This window comes from Stenella coeruleoalba, assembly GCF_951394435.1.
Source record: "Stenella coeruleoalba genome assembly, chromosome: 3".
Taxonomy (NCBI): domain Eukaryota; kingdom Metazoa; phylum Chordata; class Mammalia; order Artiodactyla; family Delphinidae; genus Stenella; species Stenella coeruleoalba.
This window is the reverse complement of record NC_137148.1, coordinates 57620360-57641935: the sequence shown is the minus strand read 5'-3', so window position 1 is coordinate 57641935 and position 21576 is coordinate 57620360. Positions and strand designations below refer to the sequence as shown.

General features: G+C 43.1%; 1 protein-coding gene across 6 annotated transcripts in view; it reads right to left on the bottom strand.

The window, feature by feature from the left end:
- Window positions 1-21576, bottom strand: part of ARHGEF28 (Rho guanine nucleotide exchange factor 28) — a 309493-nt gene that overhangs the window by 150310 nt on the left and 137607 nt on the right. For all 6 annotated transcript variants that reach the window (XM_079917337.1, XM_079917335.1, XM_079917334.1 and 3 more), the window contains 3 exons: window positions 16023-16206; window positions 12509-12689; window positions 9223-9295 (listed from right to left, as the gene is read on the bottom strand). In XM_079917337.1, the coding sequence (XP_079773463.1) occupies window positions 9223-9295; window positions 12509-12689; window positions 16023-16206 (438 nt within the window). The remainder of the gene's footprint in view (window positions 1-9222; window positions 9296-12508; window positions 12690-16022; window positions 16207-21576) is intronic.

The window sequence follows — 21576 nt, the reverse complement described above, 5'->3', positions numbered from 1 at the left end:
GCTATAGCAACCTTCAGCAGATAATGATATCAGTAACCCCAAGCTATTCTGTTTTAAAGACCTATTAATCTCCCTTTCAAGGCCTACCCAGAAGGAAGGACCTCCACCTCCTAAATCAGATTTGCCAAACATCATAAACATGTTTTTTATTGCCATACTATAATGGATCAAGAAATAATCTCTAATATTCATGTTCACCAGGGACACTGCACTAGCAAACAGCATAAGATCAATACCAGTGTCTTGTTAGGAAACAGATTAGCCTAATAGAGCTCAACTCTGGGCACAAGTCATACAGTCTCCTTTGGAGAAATGGGACCATGGAGGCTGGACTTAAGCAAAGAGAAAGCTTACATGGAAAATACAGGGTGCTCAGTATTCTTCAGCTACAATTTGCTGTGTCATCTGACTCCTCCCCCAGGAAGGAGGCAAAAAGGATCTCGATCAGAGCCAGCCAGACAACTACTGCTGCTTCACCCTGACCCTCAGGTTCAGCTCTCCACGATCAAGTCCCCAACTGGGTTAGACATGCAGGGCAGCATCAAAAGCACAAAGGAAAACACGGGTCATGCTCTCAGCTTGCTCTGTCTGCCCCACAAATGCCCAAAGGGACTCATAGGGGTAGTTCACAGTCTTTGAATGAATCCTCTTCTCCCAATAGACTATTAGCTCTGGGAAGGCTGGGTCCAAATCAATTTAAGCCCAACACCTGTATCTCCAGGGCCAAGCAGGGTGCCTAGCATATTACAGATGCTGAATAAATGTTTCTCTCCTCCATGTAGATCTGATGGCCCAAAATAACCAATGAGATGCAACAGATCATTAGGGACAAGAAAGGGAAAGTTGTTTACTTTATTAAATTACTAATTCAAATATTCCAATACCGGTGCTATTTCATCACAGCTTCTGAACTGTCAGCTGGATGAGACAGATGAATGTTTTTCCCCTGGCTTCCTCCCACCCCTTCAGCTCTGCAAGCCCAAAAGTCACCCTTTCCTCTCTAGTTACGCATTGGAGTTTCACTAAGGACTTCACTTCACGAGTCACCTTAATATTTTACCCTAGTGTGCATGTCTGATTCACAACTGCTAGAGAATTAAAATGGCAAAGGGAAAAAATTTGAAAAACCATCTACCGCTCTCAATTCACAGGCTATTATAACACTCTGATCTTCTGTTTCAGTATCTCAATTACTCTCTTTTTTTTTTCTTCTAAAGGTGGGAGTACTAATCCCACCTTTACTAATGCCAACTGATAGCTGTTGGCATTCCCAGTATAAATATGGACTGGGAGAAACAATGAGGCACTTATCAATAGAAATATCAACACGAGCCCTGTTAGTCCACGAGTCCCAACATTCCATATAATTTAACAAGCTCAACCGGGCCCCCAGTGATCCGGGCCTCCAGGACCAGCAGTCAGGGAGAGGATGCCAAGGAGAGAGAAGACCTCAAGCAACTCAAAACGTGCTCTTTTACAATATAATTTTTACATTTCTACTCTGAATTCTTTCAGAAAAAAATTAAGACATCTTTTTTGAAATACGTAGTGGTTTTTTTTAATTCAAATTATTCGTGACACTTTTTTGAGTCACAAAAGTAATTCAGAAAACTTGAAAGGGACTGAGGAAAAAAAATCCATAAATCCACCATTAATGGTTTAGTATATTCCCTTCACACATATACACATATATATTTGCATTTGTATATTTGTATTTGTATATATATGTATGTATACACATATATGCATGTATATACATGTATATATATGTATGTATGTATACATATATATAACAGCTTTGAGGTATAATTCAATACCATACTATTCATCTTTTTAAAGTATACAATTCAATGATTTTTAATATACTCAGAGCTGTGCAATCATCACCACAACCAGTTTTAGAACATTTTCATCACCCCAACAAGAAACCCCATACCCATTTCTCCCCGACCACCACCGCTCCCACCCCAGCCCTCAGCAACCACTAATCTACTTTCTGTCTTAATGGATCCCATTTTGGATACTTCACATAAATGGAATTATACAATATGTGGTCTTTTGTAACTGGCTTCTTTCACAGGGCATGTTGTCAAGGTCCATTTGTGTTATAATGTGTCCGTATCTCATTCCTTTTTATTGCCAAATACTACTCCGTTGTATGGATAGATCACATTTTGTATATCCATTCCTCAGCTGATGGACTTTTTGGATTGTTTCCATTTGGGGCAGTTATGAATAATGCTGCTTTGAGCATTTGTGTGTAAGTTTAAGGAGATCTATGTTTTTATTTCTCTTGAGTATATATCTAGGAGTGTCCTCACTAGGTCATATGGTAACTCTATGTTTAATATGCTTTTATAATATAGATTTTTTACATCTAGAGTGTGCACTCTCTCCCACCCTCCCCACCCCCCATCCCCATAAGATCTCAAACAGTCAAACATTAAGTCATGGAGTAAAATAAAAGATATCATCCTCAGCCCCAAAATTTGGTGGCAACTATCAACTAAGCAGAAGCTCTAAATCATTATACTTCAAACTGAGGTCAGGACAGAATTTTCCTAATTTACTCAACTGCTTGAATAAAATGAGGCAAAGTCATCTTTCAACAATATAAACAAGATTCAATTTTCTCTTTGGAATACTTTTGTGTCCCTAAGATTTCACACTTAGAGTCTATTTCAATTCAGGGGGAAAAACTCCTTAAATATACCTTCAACTTATAAGTTTATTTCAACTGTATTAGACTCCTCAGTTGATATGCTTAGTAAATGCTTGTCCTTCCTCCTAACCTGCTGATCGGACCCAGCTGGAGCAAAGTAGCCATAGCAGATGGGAGCAGAATCCCTTGCATCTAGGTGAATTCTGAGGAATCTGAGATTCTTTCCAGCTCAAACTAGGATTCTTTAATTCTGTGATGAACTGGGGGAGGCAAGGTGGAGAATTTTTCTTTATATGAAAATACTAATATTATTATAACAATATACAAAATGAGCATCATATCAGCTTGAGATCTTATTTTGGCGTTTTAAGGACGAAACTCATTGTCTTCTGTAGGCAGGAGGAGAACATGGACTGGCAAAGTCAGTCTCTAAAAGAAACAGAGAGAAGACTGAGCCTCTCTGTCAAATGAAAGCAGCACAGGTGACTTCCTGGGACTAGGAAGTACATTCTACGGGTATGGAGTGTAACTGTCTTGCAAATGCCCAGGTACCTAGCTTCTAGGCAGCAACACTGACCAAGCCCTTGGATGGATATTCCACAATGAGGCTAAGATAAGAGCTGTGTATCCAGCTGAGTAATCACCCCTGCAGAACAGCCTCCTTAATTGCTGTCCTAAATCCCCAACACCTCAGCCACCCTGGTTAAAGGACCTGCATCTTGATAAGACATTGGAACCGTATTCAACAGTTCTAAAAAGACATTGGGCCACAGTATTCAAAACGAAAAATCTTGGAAAGGAAATTCTGCATGGATAAAAGACTTCTTGGTTTTCCCAATAATATCTCACAGGAGATATTCAAATAAGGAGAATCCATCATATGATATCACTCATATGTGGAATCTAAAAAAAGGGTACCAATGAACTTATCTACAAAAGAGAGATAGAGTTACAGATGTAGAAAACAAACTTATGGCTACCAGAGGGAAAGGGGAGAGGGATAAACTGGGAGATTGAGATGGACATATACACTCTACTATATATAAAATGGATAACTAATAAGAACCTACTGAATGGCACAGGGAACTCTACTCAATACTCTGTAATGGCATATATGGGAAAAGAATCTAAAAAAGAGTGGAGATATATAGATATATAAAACCGATTCACTTTGCTGTACACCTGAAACTAACACAACATTGTAAATCAACTAGACACCAATAAAAATTTTTTAAAAAAGGAGAATCCACCACACAACTCCCTCTTCCCATTTCACTCACGTAGAGCACACAGAGAAGAGCTGTACCCCCGTCTAAGGAATGTTCAAGCAGCAAATCTGCTCACCTGGTCACCACGAGGTGAAGAGCTGTGCCCTGATATCCCAGCACACACATGATCACCACTAAGTCCGCTCTAGCCACGTGCTATAACTTGCACTCATCACAAGACAGTGTTGGCTAAGCGTCCACAGTCAGATACTGATCAAGGTGCCCCACCTGTATTTTCTCATTTAAACCTTATTTTGAAGGAAGTATGAAATGACACTCCCACTCCACCATTTTCCACAAAAGGAAACACAGCTGAGTAACTTGCATCCTGTTCAGAAGCCAGTTCATGGCAGAGCTGAGGTTTTTAGCAGAGTCTGCTTGTTGCTGATGTGTCATCAAGACCTGTCCCTGCATGTGGGTCACAGTCTCCCATCGTAAGGGCTTTAGGAGACAGGTCGGTCACATGGAGGAGAGCTCGTTTCAAGGCAATGATTCCAATTTTGCACTTTTCCATCACACAAACGCTGGAGAGAACTCTAGAGCAGCAGCCCGAAGACTAAGTAGGAAAACAGCCTGTTAGAGAAGGGTGGGGGGTATCTACAGTGTGGTGGGCAACCATTTACCCACCTGAGTTCGGACTGCCTGGGCAAGCTGTGTCACCTCACACAAGTTATGTGACCTCTCTCTGCTGCCACCTCCTTGTGCACAAAATGGGGAGAATTGATTCCTGACTCCCAGAAATGTCCCTCTCTCCATGGCCACTGGGACGTGTGCTCCCTGAGTGTGCAAACTTGGCTCGGTTCCCAGCTGCGTCCCCAGCGCTTCGAGCAGTGTTCGTCACTCCACAAAGGCGTGAGTGAAATTCAATGGAAGGAAACTCCATGAGATGAGGGCTTTTTTCTCTTTGCCTTTTTGGTTACTGCTTCATCACCAGTGCTGAGAACAGTACCTGGCAGAGAGTGGGTGCTCAGAAAAGACTTACTGAATGGGTAAGTCAACGGGCCTGTAGGGCTCACGTCCGCCTGCCTAGAGCGGGTCTTGCGTTTGGACCCATGGCCTCTCGCACAGGATGGGGAGGAGGAAGCCCCTCTGAGCCCACTGGGAGCTGCTGCCCAGCCCTGAAGGAGATGATTGTGCCCTCTCCCTTTGCGACTGGCACTCGTGTTCCAATCCCTACTCCTTATGTCCTCGTTGAATGAGAACGTGGAAGATAAGTCATGGGGAGAAGTGAACACAGTAAAGGACTCGTCATATAAAAGTCGAGACAGCAAATTACACAGGGTTTTTTAAAAACTCCAAAATAATGAAAGAAAATGGATTCACACAGTGAGTGGTCAACAGTATTGCAATGGTTGCCTGTCTTATGGCCCCATAGACTCTAGGCAGGCAGCAGCCTCCTGAAAAACATCAAAAAGTACAGCGGGGGGCCCCGGTCTGGGGGGATCCCACATGCCGCGGAGCGGCTGGGCCCGTGAGCCATGGCCGCTGAACCTGAGCGTCCGGAGCCTGTGCTCCGCAACGGGAGAGGCCACAACAGTGAGAGGCCCGCGTACCGCAAAAAAAAAAAAAAAAAAAAAAAAAAAAAGGTACAGTGGGCTGTGTGGCAAGGCATGGGTGATCTCAGTACTCAAGATGACCATGAGTAGTTTTAAAAATGCCTCCCTAGCTCCCTCCCAGTGTGAGCATTATGTACTAATAGATGGAGAGAACCCACATGATTGTGAAAAAGGAGGACATAAGCTTAAAAGAAAGGGCAGGATCAGGGGAGATGAGGAAGAGCAACATTTCCAAAGCACCTTCCACAGACCATTTTCATGAGACACTGAGAGCTAAGAAAAAGGGATTCTCCCATGATCAAGTTAGAGAACTGTGAGGTTAAACAAGAAACACAGGCTTCTTGACTGCAAGACTTAACTAGAACCTACAAAACGTTAAACGTATTCTCAGTTTCCAACCGGGGGGTTTCATATATAGCATTTTCTACTTATTTGGACAAAGAATACTTATTTTTCAGAGCATCTTCCAAGGTTGGTGTTCAGTACAATGCTCTTTAGGAACTCCAAGAGTAGGAGATCAAATAACGACAAAGCCGGCAAGGGACAAAAGGGAGTCAGTTGGTGGATCAATACATACTCATAATCAGCTTATTCATCTGAACGCAGTGAAAATGAGGTGACCTTTTGGCCATATAATTCATTTGGAATAACATCCCATCATTCTGGGAGGACAATTACCATCATGAAATTATGGAAACATAATTGGTTCAGAGACAATAATAAAACCATTTATCACACCACCAGAGACAAAGTAAATTTCCAAGCTAAAGGTATTATAATCTTTTAATCAATGGCAGCTACAGATACACACTTAAAAGTTCCCTTTCTACCCACTGCCCCAGGAGGCAGAACATTATCTATTAAGAATCTTCTGTGAGATCTCAAAGGGAAAGTTTGCTTTGGGGGTTAAAGGGAAAAAAAAACAAACAACCAAGCTCTTACACTCAAAATGTTTTGTTCTTCCAGCTGAGTCACCTGCAGGCTTATGAATGAACAAAAGCTAACTGAATGTTTTCACTTTAGGTGAATACTGCCCTCTGCTGGAATGTGCACACAGTTTTTAACATGTCCTCCAAACATATACAGATAAAAGCACGGTCTACAAGGTCTGTAAAATATACACGTTAATTATTTGGTGTTAGAGAACTTGAGTTTCTGTCCAAATTCTTTTGCTTATTGGTTGAGTGACTTCAGTCCAGCTGGCAGCCAGGTGTATTAACTTGCCTGCCCCCCTGAGCCCATCAAACTCAACCTGTCTAAAACTGAGTAGGTATTTTGTCATGATCCTGCTTCCTGTAAGGCCTGTCCCACCAGGAGTGGAAGAATCACCCTTCTCCTTTGCCACTGACACCCACCTGACATCCTACACCTTCAGGACAGTATCCATCGGTCCCTCTGTCTCCAATCTCATTATACTGCTATGGTGCAGACTGTCTTCTGTATTACTCTCAGCAGCCCCTGGCCCCTCCAACCTATTCTTCACACTCTCACAGAGTGACCTTTCTAAATAACAACCTGATCTAATTTGCTTAAAACAGTTCCCAGAGCTGTCAAGGTGGAGTTGCAGTTCCTTGCCTTGTATACAAGCCCTGCTGATCTGCCTCTCTTTCAGGCCTATGTTCCTGGCATCATATACACACCCCTATACTCCAGGACCACAAAACAACTTGCATCTCCCCCAACGCATCATCTGGTTCAGGGCTCTGTATTGCATATAGTCCCATTGTCTAGAATTCCCTTCCCTCCCTTAGATCACAGCTCCAGGGTCACCTCCACCAAGAAGCTTTCCTTGACCACCATCACACACCACAGAGTTCTCACAGTATTACTTGCCTATGACTCCTATAGCACTTATACTGTGCTGGGACAGCTTGTTTTTCTGCACTAGTCCCAAACTGTCAGTCCCTTGAGGGCAAGAACTTAGAATTTCAGCACTTGTTTAGACCTCACTTTGTTCTAAGTCAGTTTGGAGGTGGATTACAAGGAAAGAAAAATGTATACGATGATAGAGTAAAAATCAGGAGTTGATTTAAAAAAAAAAAAAAGGAAAAGCAAGAGTGAAGGCTTAAGAAATAAGGGTAATATCAAAACACGGTCAGCAGTACCGTACAAATTTGCAACCGGCAGGCCAGAAACTTAGCACCAGGTTTACCAGCCAACTAGAAGCAAGAAACCTGATCCGTTACTGTCAGAGTAGTAAAAGCCAAGCCCAATGCTCAGGAGATGACAGCGCTCTGACATGAGCCCGGAGTTTTCTCCCACGGGTCTGCAGGAGAAAGTGTGAAACTCACCACACCTCCTTGGGCAGGTACGGTAAGCTGCAGCTCCCTCCACGCAGCCAGCGCGCCACCCACAGGGGAGAGCAGCGAGGGCAACTCCACAGGGGCCCAAGCGGTGCAGCTTGGGTGGGAAGCTCAACTGGTTGGCTTAACCCGGGACTGAGTGCAGGTGCGTGGGGCACACACACTTAGAACAACCGGTCTTCCAGCTGTCGACACTGGTGGCTTGGGAACAGGAGTCTTGTCCTATTTTTTCTCCCTAACCCCAGCATCTAGCATGCTGCGTCTCGGCCCTATCAGACTATTGTCGCTTTACATTAATGGATATTTTGTAATGTCTGCTCCACTGATCTGAAATTAAGTAGATAATATAACCCTACCCCCAGACATAAATAAACCTAACCTCGCATTTAGTTTCAAAAAATAAAAAGCACTCTAAAATATGAAGCAAAAGGATCGTAATTGATAATAAGATAATATGTATTAAAACCTTTGCCCCGACTACCCTGGAAGACATAGTGATGTATGGTCAGATTCCTAAAACCACTGGGTTTTGGAAAACAAAAAACAAAACGACAATCCGTTCCATATAAATAGTACAGGAGTATTCAAGAACAGAGGCTAAGATACTCCAGCGAATCAAAACCCGTGTTTATTACTAGGACTTGCTAACAGATCAGACCTACTTGCATACATTAAAGGGGAAAGAACCTGAATAGAAGTAGAGATCACATGCCCAGACAAACTGCCAAGTTAGAGAAAACAACGAAGGACGATATTCCTGCCTACAAGCTGGGTGTTAACGTCCAGGTGCGCCGTCAACACGACTCCACGTTACGATGTGGAACAGAGTAGTGACAATGTATGTTAAACATACACCTCTTGCTGTGGACGCCCACCTCGAGCAGATTTGTACATTCAGTCTCTGAAGCTCCATCAGGGCTGTGCAGGACAACCTGGGCTGGGTAGGGCCGCCTGTACCCTGAAGAACCCTCAGCGCGCCCCCTCCCGTCACCTCTACACGCCAGTGGTGCTCCCCAGGACCCACGGCAACAAAGACACCCTCACGGCCTCCATCCTCTAAGACCCCCTGGGCCAGCACAGAGCAGGAGCTCCACACAGGTGGAGCGAGCTGGAGAACAGGTGAGTGACGGAGGACTTAACGGAACGAACGGACTGAACTTGGAAATGAGGGGAACACTCCCTGCGTGTCAGGAGAGGTCCCCAAAGATCAAGAATGTGGGAGGAACCCAGTAAATGCTAACCGAATGAAAAGTGGAAACACACAGTACCTTGGTGCGGCGCTGCTGGAGGACCCCGGGGCCCAGTGGCACCCCAGCACCCTGCTCTTGCCTCCCTCAGTTCCTGCTCTTCTCCACCACACACTTCAACTCCCAGGTGACTAGTTAGTTCTGAGCTCTTTCTGGGTTCCCGGGGTCGGGAAGGAACATGCGTACCTTCTTCGGTTTCTGCAGTGCTGGAGGGCATATCTGATTTTTCCTCTGACCTGGCTTCTTGCTCTTCAAGAGCCTAAGAGAGGAAGGAAAAAAAAAAAAAATCACTGAAAGCCATTTGAGGCTCCAGATAAGCAACAAGAGATGAAAATCACAATCGAGCATCTCAGAGCCGGGACAGGCCAGAGGCATGGCCTGGAGAGGCAGGGGCTGATAGGGTGGTAAAGCTGCTGGGAGAACATGTAAGCAGCACCCCGGATGACATGAGAGACAGTGGGAGGAACCAGAGACAAGGGCCAAAACTGTCCCTGCCACTAGTCCTCGCTGCTTCCCCAGATCACACCACCAGAAGGTTCTCAGGAACATGATGCATGAACCAAAAGGGGGACAGAGAACAGAAAGTCTTGAAACCTGTAAGGACTTCTGTTTGACGCATCTGCCCACCTAGACCAACCTCCATCCACACCCTAAGACACAGGGATTGGGGGCCTGGAGATGGGGGTAGGACCACTATCACAGGGAGGACCCAGGATGAGCTACATGTTGGCACATGCTGGTGCAGGCTGTCCCTGGCCAAGACTGAGCTGTGATCTGTAAAGAGAAGATGCCTTTAGAGCCCTCTGTATTTTCCTTTCAAATAGATTCCCCACAGCCAGTGAAAATGCGAAGAGACAGAATTATGTGTTGATGTGTCAAAAACTGCCCAAGACTGCATCAGCACATGTTCCGAAACAAATACATGGGTAAACTGAGGCAAGCAACCCTACAGCTGACCCAGAGCCCCGAATCCACCCCCGCCGGGCATGTTATTAAGCTCAGCATATCAAGTGCCTTGCTCATGACTATTTCAGGACATCCTGAGGCCAGAGCAAAGAGAACATGAAAATATACATAACTGACCAAATCACAAAGAGGCAGGGAACAAGCAGTACCCCGTCACCCACCCTCTGTGGCTATTAACCGCTCCCAGCCTTACTCCCAGGACACAGTACTCTCTCTTTTAGGGCCCGCCATGGAATTAACGGATGGACCGAAGCAGGTATATGTCTGGAGAGGTACTAAGGAGACGGTAGCACGAGTACCTGGGGTTAAAAGAGGGCTAACCACGCAGGCTCAAGGCCAAAGACAACCACTTACTAGCTTACAGGTTTATTATAAGCGGATATAACTCGGGAACAGCCAGATGGAAGAGATGCATGGGGCAAGGTATGGGGAAAGGGCACGGAGCTTCCATGCCCCTCCTAGCAGGCTCGTCACCCAGTACCTCCACAAGTTCACCAACCTAGAAAGTTCTCCGAATCCAGTCCTTTGGGGTTTTTATGGAGGCTTGCGTTATTACGTAGGCATGACAGATTAAATCTCTGTCCACTGGTGATTAAACTCCATCTCCAGGCCCTTTCCCCTCCCTGGAGGTGGGACTGAAATTTACCAGGCAATTGGCTCCACAGGTAACTAGCCCCCATTCTTAGGTGTTTTCCAAAAGTTGCCTCATTAACATAACAAAAAAACACCTTTATCCGCTCCACACTTAGGAAATCCTAAGGGTCTGGGGGCTGTGAGCCAAGAACCATGGGCGGAGACCAGATATATTTCTTATTGTAAGTTACAATATCACAGTGTCTTAAAGAACCTCAGCCCTATTCCCTTCTCAGTCTCCCTACACACTACCCAGCCAAAAGCTTAGGACAGGAAGAACGAAAAAGGGGTGCTGGTACCTGGAACACAAGGCCTTCCCACTGCAATGGATTCTTCTTTTATCAAGTGTTTTCCATAAAATTAAAATCTCTGATAAACTGGAAAGTAATCTGCATTTGGTCTTTGTTATTGTAAAGTCCACTACAATCAATTATTAAAGCATCTAGATTTACCCATCCTACATCTCCCCCAATGTCATCAGTAATAATTATCTCAAGTTACAAGAAATCACGAATCCGACCTAAGAAGCTGGAAGTTCTTATAATGCAACGAATGTTCAGAATTTTTGCTTTACATGGAGCATGCTCTAGCCTTTGCAGGAGCTCTGTGGTCTTGCTGTAGTCTGAGTGTCCCCTCTAAGGACACACGTGTTGCTGAGCTCTGCCCCTCTGAAACTGCAGGGAGAGGCACTCACCCCGCGTAAGGCTGCTGGGCCAGGCCCAGCCTCTGCCCCACTGAAATAGCCACCCCTGGGGGCCTGGGTGAGAAGCCACAGGGATGGCTGAGAACTTCTGTTTCTTTAAACAGAAAGGACCCTTAAGCAAAATGAGGAAATACTGTATGGCAGAAAATTATCCACTAAACTCCCTAAACCCAACAGAGGTAGTTCACACTCTGAAGAGCATGTTTATTTTAACTATTTAATAAAACCCTATATGGAGTAACCAATAATCTTGGCTATATAATGTTTCTGGTTAAAGCTTCAATTTAGTTATATAAAGCAAACATTTTACAAAAGCCAGAACTGATAAGTACCAATATCAGTTTTCTGATAACAGTAAACTGACTGCTTACTTTGTAAAGCCTATATAGTCATGAAACTGGTGCTCATTAATGGACGTGCTTGAGAAGCCTGCGGGGGCAGAGGGTTTGCCGGGGGGTGTCACACGATCTGGTGAGTGAATCCATTATACCCCTGAGCACTCTCGACTAAATTGACTGAAGCCCTTTTGCTCAAAAGAACATTCTACTTGATAATAATTAAAATATATGAATATGCTTTACAGTCTTCCAGATTCAACAAAAAAATAAAAATAGTGAAGATGAAACATTTTAAACCCTGAGATGGGCATGCTCTGATAACAGTCAAAGCTGATGTCTGGGCCACGGTGGGAGGGGGGAAAATCTCTTTGAAAAAGAACTGGTCTCAAGTGACCAGTCCCCATTCAAGAAGAATCTGTACACTGAAACAAAGGCTTAACTATATCTAAGCCTTAAGAAATCCCAGAAGAAGATATTATTGATTTAAAATAACCCTAAAGGTACCTGCTTTAGATAAGAATTATAATACAGTCAATAAGCTAATAGAAAATACCCAATATCAGAATATTAAACATCAGTGACACTGGTTCATGAAAAGTAAAGGAAACAATATTACACAAATTACTATTTTCTACCTGCCGCCAAAATATCATATAATCATCTTCCTTCTACTGGTGTAACAGTTTCTAATTCCATGTCCCTCAAAGTCCCATTAGAAAAAAAGAAAGTGCTACCCCCCACCAAAATAGTGTTCCCAAAACAACGAGTTTGCTGTCTGCACTCTCAAAGAGCGTGAGTTATTATGTCTTATACCACAATAAAGGGCACAAACCTTGAGGAGAAAGGCTCTATCCCAAAAGTATTTCCTAAAGAGCTTAATATCCGCCTCCAACAAATGCTCGGCTGTGTGATTAAGCGTCAGGGTCAGTGTTTCTGATGAGTGAATATACCGCAGGGAGGCATCTTCGCTGAGCTGCACTCGGGAGAAACCTGGGGAACGTCTGCCCTGGAAGCTGAAACATCACAAATCAAAACCCACGGTCCCAATACCCTTCATTGTCCCTGATATTACAAACCCAACTGGCAAAACAAGCCATAAAAGCTACCTACTGAAGATAGGTACATAAGATCATGTAAATAGATCCTAATAAAGTCATCTTTGTTTTTCCACCTAGAGAAGACGTCAAATGAAAAGCTGTTCACATATATTATATACTATAAAGATTTACATAATTAATGCAACAGTACTGACTCTTAAACATAGCATTTTACCTCATTCTCCCTTTAACCTGAAAAGATGCCTCTGGCCTTAATGGCTACCACATGTAGTACCACAAATTAGCTGGCAGCAGACAGTTTATTAGGCGATTACAGTGGAAAACAGATATGATCTCCAGAGAGCATGCTGAGGTTTGGATGTTACAAACAAGCGAGATATTCACAACACACTGGTCTACTGCTGTAAATCATTTCCTCATGCAAATTAAAACCTGCATAAATTTGATCGTGTTGCATTCTTGAATTCATTCATAAACAAAGGAACAATATTCCCAAACTAAATTCCTGAATATTGGCTTATTTTCCATTCTGTTGTGGTTAAGAACAACTGCACGTTTATTAGCTCTATGTAGGCTTCATGGTTAATGTCATAATATTCTGGATGGCCTATAGGTCATGTAGTAGCAATGGTAAAGAGGCCTCGGGAGGGAGACGTTAGTGCTCCCAGGTTACAGCCTGCCTCAGCATGTTGTCACAGCCCCCAGACGCTCCCAGATTCTTCAGTTCACAGAACTAGCTCTATGTCTCTTTTCTCTTCTTCCATTACCTCATTTTGTTAATCAGCATTTGTATATTTGCAAAATTATAGTATAGCTCCCACCACAAAAATGCTACCTGTGTCACATGGAGTGACAAAAGAGATCCATTAAGAGCACCTGTACTCTAAGATTTGCGGCATCTCCCCAAACTCTTGACACAATTATTTGCAAGGACTTCAGAATCTTCTAGAAAACAACACCCCATGCCAACTACAAGCCACTGAAGTGAATGACTCAGGCTGAGCAATAAGATTTTTGTAATTAATTTAGAAAATGGAAGCTCCATCACATAATCAAAATTTAGCTTACAGTCTACTTCTGATCCCATCCATGAATGGATTTATTAGATGTGTAAACATTTTTTATTTTCATTTTATTGGAGTATAGTTGATTTACAATGTTGTGTTAGATTCAGGTGTACAGCAAAGTGATTCAGTTATACATATACATATACTCATTCTTTTTTAGATTTTTTTCTCTTAAAGGTTATCAAAGAATACTGAATAGAGTTCCCTGTGCTACACAGTAGGTCCTTGTTGGTAATCTATCTTATATACAGTAGTGTGTGTATGTTCATCCCAAGCTCCTGATTTATCCCTCCCTCCAATGTTTCCCCTTTGGTAACCATAAGTTTCTTTTCCATATCTGTAAGTCTGTTTCTGCTTTGTAAATATGTTCATTTGTATCATTTCTTAAATTAGATTCTACATATGAGTGATATCACATGATGCTTGTCTTTCTCTGTTTGACTTACTTCACTTAGTATGATAATCTCTAGGTCCATCCATGTGGCTGCAAATGGTATTATTTCATTCTTTTTTATGGCTGAGTAATATTCCATTGTATATATATACCACATCTTCTTTATCCATTCCTCTGCTGATGGACATTTAGGTTACTTCTATGTCTTGGCTATTGTAAATAGTGATGCTATGAACATTCAGGTGTGTGTATCTTTTCGGATTATGGTTTTCTCTGGATATATGCCAGCAGTGGGATTGCTGGATTACGCAGTAACTCTGTTTTTAGTTTTTTAAGGAACCTCCATACTGTTCTCCCTAGTGGCTGCACCAACTTACATTCCCACCAACAGTGTAGGACGGTTCCCTTTTCTCCACACCCTCTCCAGCATTTATTGTTTGTGGACTTTTTGGCCATTCTGACTGGTAAGAGATGATACCTCATCGTAGTTTTGATTTGCATTTCTCTGGTAATTAGTGATGTTGAGCTTTTTGGACATCTGTGTGTCTTCTTTGGAGAAATGTCTATTTAGATCTTCTGCCCATTTTTTGATTAGGTTGTTTGGGGTTTTTTTGACATAGAGGATGTGTAAACTTTAAAAACACATGTCATCTTCTGGTCTTGGACACAACAGAAAGATACAAAGCTACCAAAGATGAAGTGAGGCTCCGGGTCCTCAATGTAACCCTGAACTATCCACAATGACAGAGTCAGAGGAAGTGGTCCTGCCTTGCCCTTTTTAGCTAAAGAAAGTGGGGTCACGGTAGAGCAAAGATAAAGGCAATTCCATTGGGATGGGCTCTTTCCTTAGTTGGCGGTCACTTGACCAAGTAAGAACAAAAATAAACAGAAAGCTGTGACTTCAACATGCACTTAGGTAGCATATGACCGTAAATTAATTACATTGAGTTCCATGGGACAAATGAAACATACCAGTCCATTAAGACACACCATGTAATAACACTGGTAATATTTAATATTTATGTAGTAATTTATCATTTTCATTGTAGTTTCCCACTTATTTTTTACCACATGTTAAGTCAAGGAAACCACTGTATAGGATATAATGACCAATCTGAACCACTCTAAGTAACAAACATTAAAAATGTTGGTATCATCCTCAACATAGAGAACTTTACAGTTGACAAATTATTTCATTTCCATTATCTCTAGATCCTAATAACCAGCCCATTGGCTACATAGTATCTTGGGGTTTGTTTGTTATTCATTGATTCAACAAAAACTTATATTCTTTCAATGAATGTATATGCTGAACACAGTGGGTAAAACAAATAGTTTCAGTCCTCAAATGATTTAGGATGGAGACATATATGAAATAAATGATGACTATATATATAAAATTATAAATTATGATTTATATTATAAATGAATCATAATTTTAATCACTATTAATACTGTAAATTAATCATAATTGTAAAAGACCATAACATAGAAGGCCTCTCTGATGAAGTGACATTTAAGCAAAAACCTGAAAGATAAGTAGGGGTTAGGCTAGTGTTTCCCAATTTTTCTTCTTCTTACAGCCAGCCCCCCAACCATGGAGCCTTTTAAGACATTTTTCCTGACTCCCTCTCCCCCACGAAATGTGAATACCAAATATATGTGTATATCTGTTTATGTACGATATGTGTATCTGTACTTTATACATGGGAACTAACGGTAAAATATAAACCAATGTTAGCTCGTGGTTTGGTTAATTTTTCCATAATGCTTGGAAGACTTCAGAGAAACAGACTGAGAGAGAATCTATCAGGTATCCAAACTCACTTTGTGATGTCTTCAAACAGCTTGGAGCATCCACCATGTAAAGCTAAGTCTAATGGCGTGGCACCCTCCTCGTTGGGTAAAGCCAAGGCCTGGACTCCTCCAGGGAGACACAGGAGGAACTGGGAAAGCTTAGCAAGGCCCCATCTCACAGCCAGATGCAGGAGAGACTCTCTATGTAGAGAAACTGAAAAGAGAAACATGTAATATTAGTTCTTTCATTTAAAAAGTTTGTCTTATATATTTTATCAAAGAGATTGTCAAAGTAAGAATAGTAAGAGTAAACATGTCAGAGCTGGAAGGAACCATCAGAAGCATCTAATCCAGAAACTTCACTTTACAGATGTGGAGAGGTCAAGTGATTTGTGCAAGGTCAGGGAGGTGCTGGAGCCAGCTTCGCTCATCACTGGTACAATGTTGTTCTGTGCACTATGGTGCACGTTCACATCACCTCTCACTCACATTCAGTGAGGTCATCCATGGAAAACAAGTGCTAGGAGCACAGCATCCTTTGGAAACAGACATCGTCAATTTCCAAGGTGTCCTCTAAGGAGATGCTGTTACCCTAGCAGGACAGGCTACTAGAGGCCAAGGATGTCAAGGAGCCTTCATTTCTACTTTTTGTCCTCAGAGGTGCTCCTCTCCAGTCAGCAGCTGGGGCAGAAATGGACTCTGAGTCCATGGTCTCTCTCAAACTTTGTGGAGGTACTCCTACCCGTTTATTAGGGCTTTGGGATTATTTCAGGGTTGCCAAAGCCACACACACCAGTGCTCTGCTTCAAAAATTCAGCCTGTGCCTCTTCACATCCCCCTTGATAAAGGGGTTCCTGCTTGGTTTGTGTCTGGGTTTTGCTGTTGGTGTTTGCCGCTGTGTCTTATGGTTGTTTCTGGACTGTATCTTCTTACAGGCTGAGGGCATCCTGGAAGTTTTTTATTCCTAACACCTAGCATGGTATATGGCAAACTGAAGTCACTCTGTATTTATTGAGTTGAATGGCAACTGACTACTAAAATCTCAATTATTTGTGTATGTTTAAATCGTCTAATTTGTATAGAGTTTGTCCTCCTGTATTTCTCCTACAAGGACTCAGTGCCTGGAACACAGCTGGCCCATGATCAACATTACATTGGAAACATGTAAAAGAATACATTTGCTTACATTTGAAAAAGCTAGGCCCATGAACTCCATCGACATCAAGACACACCTTAAAACAAACCTAGTCTCAACAACTGAACATGAAAATCCTAACACTCAAGATCTGTCAGAATAAGTACTCAGTAAGAATCTGAGTTATACATACCCTCCAGTTAAGTAATGTTATTGACTGTTTGTAATCCGAAAGAGACCACAGGATGCTGCACCACACTGGAGTAGAAGGCCCAAACAGGGTAGGACCTCATCTTTTATCCTAGCACAGTGCCTGGCATGTGTATGTGCTCTATAAATATTTGCTTGTTGAATGAATAAATGACCAATGGCTCTTTCCCTGATGACCACCCATGACAGTTAGCTTTTTTTTTTTTTTTTTGGCGGTACGCGGGCCTCTCACTGCTGTGGCCTCTCCCGTTGCGGAGCACAGGCTCCGGAAGCGCAGGCTCAGCGGCCATGGCTCACGGGCCCAGCCACTCCGCGGCACGTGGGATCCTCCCGGACCCGGGCACGAACCCGTGTGCCCCGCATCGGCAGGCGGACTCTCAACCACTGTGCCACCAGGGAAGCCCGACAGTTACCTTTTAATACATGGCTACAGCTGCTACTTGGAGTGTCTATCATTCTTAGTTCGACCTCTGATACCTCCCGAGAAAAATCTGTGAACACAAAGTACATACTCCCACACAGCTTGGACATTGAAGACAAAAACTACCTACTTCGCCACCCAGCTTACCGTCTACACTAATATGATTTTGCTATTCCGTCGTCTTCATTAGCATAACTTCACCAGTCCAGGAGACTCTTGCCTAGGCAAAGATTGACTATTCGTCAGAGGAACTTCCTTCAAGGCCCATCAACTCTTTAGCAGGAAGCATTGACAGTTTAAGCTGCAAAACCAATCTTTAACTACTATATCATGATCCTTATTAAACCTAATCAAAATCCCTTCCCTGACACCCCCTTGCCATCACTCCTCCCCTGCATCCAAAGACCCTCATTAAACCAAACTTCGAGTTCTCAACAAATCTCAACCTTGCCTTCCCCCTTCAAGATCCTGCTAAGGCTCAGGGCTTCCCTGGTGGCGCAGTGGTTGAGAGTCTGCCTGTCGATGCAGGGGACACGGGTTCGTGCCCCGGTCCGGGAAGATCCCACATGCCGCGGAGCGGCTGTGCCCGTGAGCCATGGCCACTGAGCCTGCGCGTCCGGAGCCTGTGCTCCGCAACGGGAGAGGCCACAACAGTGAGAGGCCCGCGTACCGCAAAAAAAAAAAAAAAAAAAAGATTCTGCTAAGGCTCAGTGGAGGCAGAGTTCTCCCTTATCAAGGCCGGCAATAAACTCAGCTTTGTCTTACCAGCAGGTTGTGATGATGATGTGTGTGGAGCCAGGATCCAACAAAACTCTAGTCTGAAACAATCAGAAGGAAGTGCTCCGCAGCACACGGATGCAAAAGAAAACTGCTTGGCTTACATTTTTAGTTGGTTTATACTATTTCTATATCTAGATCAATGAGCTTAAAGCATCATATTTCAAATATGTAAATGCCACAGACTTCACTGTGTATTTGCTCCATCATCCATCTGTGTGACACAGCACAGACTCCCCTCAGTAAAATGACATCTGAAATGCCAAAACATCTGAAAACAGACAAAGCAGTGCACCCCACCAGACATGTTTAATATACTTGCTATCTTCTAAAGGCTATTAAAAAACTTATCTTTAATTATTTTATCCTTTAAGTCTTTGATCTTTAAACTCACTTAATTAGAAAGTAAGGTTTTTACTCTTAACAGATTCCCAGCAAGGCATGTTTGGTAACATTTACACTCTTTCTCCTCCTTAAGTAATAATCGTAAAGAGACTTGTTAGGATCACGTAACAACATACACACACACACACACACACACACACGAGTACACTGCCCAATGTACCAGTCAGCATGAGGCATGAGGTTGTAACCAGTCACATGAGGATGGAATTTCTAAGTCACGGATCTCAGTCTGAACCTAGGGAGAAATGCCCATGGTTATACGAGATACAATTTTTTTCCAAGAAAAATACGACCAAAAGGGAACATCTAAACCAGCGGTCCCCAACCTTTTTGTCACCAGGGACCGGTTTCGTGGAAGACAATTTTTCCACAGACGGGGTAGGGGGAGGATGGTTCAGGGGTAATGCGAGTGATGGGAAGCAATGGGGAGCGGCAGATGAAGCTTTGCTCGCTCGCCCACCGCTCACCTCCTGCTGTGCGGCCCGGTTCCTAAACCTTTTGGGTTCCCTTTTAAAATCATACCACTGATAAAGGCAGTATGGTGTCAACCGTTTAAATGGTACTCCCTATAGTGCCTGGAGCAAGACCCTAAATACCCTCCAACCTGGGCTGTAGTTCACTGTACCCAACCTGATTCCTGCACCAGCAGAGCTTCCCAGGCCTGTTTGCTAGCCCAGCTCTCTGTTCTCTCCTTTCTGGCTCCATCCTCATATCCTGTTCAATGGGAGAGGACAGCAAACATGTGGGGCTGAGTGCGCACTGCTGCCCCTCTCCGTCCCTCCAAATCCAGGGAAGAGAAGATCTTCTGATGTTTGAAGAAACAAAAGGCTGCCCAAAATGTGTTAAGAAAGAGTTTTATCACTCACTATAGAAGTTCAGAGCCTAGAATCAGGCAAACAGCTTGAAATAGGAAACATCACGACATATATAAATAATTCTGCTTGCTATAGAGTTTCAGATTCTTAACAGGAGTCAGGAAAACAAGCTGTGGAAAGGGGTTCTACAATTTGGTAGACATGGGGGTGTTTAATTAAAATGAACGGGTTTTTTTTTTACCAAATAAATTTGTCTCTTCCTGTTTATTTGGTACCAGGAGTTATTTGAACTAATGTAACTAAAGCAGAATTACTAATAATTGCTCTAATGCAAACCATTAAAAGGTGTGACCTGTACCATCCTGGCAGCAAGATCACCCAGACACAAAAAGGAACAGCAGGCTGTGACGTTCAATCAACACACCCATCACGGCATAAAGTGGGGCTCATCTGCCCCCGTGACAGGGAGGGAGGCTCAAAGCCCACGCCTCTCACTCTGCCACACCTCAGTTTCTCTGCCTGGAAAATGAGGCTGTCACGTCAAAGACCCAAGGTCCTAGGAATACTCATCCTTGCCTTGACTCTTTGGGGATCAAAGATCCGTGACATACAGCACAGACCGAGAGCCCTTCCGGAGCACGTGAGGCGCAAGAGCAGGGGTGGCCAGTTTGGTTGTTACTGAAGGAGCTGATTTTATGTACTGTTCAGTCCAAACTTGGGACCATTATCACACCTACACAAGGTCTGACTGTGCCTTTAAGGTAGCAGGAAATTCAGGATGGAAGATTGAAAAATAAATTATCAGGGCCTCAGGAACTCACATGCACTGCTAGAGGAAATGTAAATTGACACACCCACTTTGGAAAACATTGTGGTATAATCTAATAAATTTGAAGAAACGGATGTCTTATGGCTGAGCAATTCCACTCCTACATACAAGCCCCAGTGAGGACAATGCTTTGTATGCACCTGGAAGCATGCATAAAAATGTAAGATGGTCAAAAATAGAAGTGATCTTAATCACTTGATTAATCACTTAATCAACAATAGAATAAGTTGCAGTATAATCATACACAAGTATTCTAACAATAAAAACGAATTACAGACCAATATAGAAGAAACCAAGAAATATAATGTCGAGGGGGAAAAGTCACAAAAGAATACACAGAATATGTTTTAATTAATATGAAGTTTTTAAAAAGTGAAAACAAGCCATATTATATACGAATACATGGGTAGTAAAACTATAAGGAAAAACCAGGTGACGGTTACTCTGAAAGTCAGCATAATAACTCCAAGGGGAAAGAGTTGAATGTGGCTGGGAAAGAATGAGGGGTGTTGGTACTTCTGGGGTCCAATGATGTCTGTATGTTTCTCTCTCTCTTCCCATTCACCCCCACATAGTTGTGTTCAAGACCCTCCTCAGAACAATTAAAATTATAGGGAAGGGCCCAAGCATCAGTCTTTTTTTTAAATATGTATTGATTTACTTATTTATTTATTTATTTTTGGCTGCTTTGGGCCTTAGTTGCAGCACACAGGATCTTTCGTTGTGGTGCACGGGCTTCTCTCTAGTTGTGGCATGCAGGCTCCAGAGCACGTGGGCTCTGCAGTTGCGGCACGTGGGCCCTCTGGTTGTGGCGTGTGGGCTCAGTAGCCCTGTGGCATGTGGGATCTTAGTTTCCCGACCAGGGATCGAACCCGCATCCCCTGCATTGGAAGGCAGATTCTTAACCACTGGACCTCCAGGGAAGTCCGCCCCCCCACAAGTATCCATCTTTTCTAAAGATTCCAAAGTGATTCTAAGTAAAAGCCAGGGTT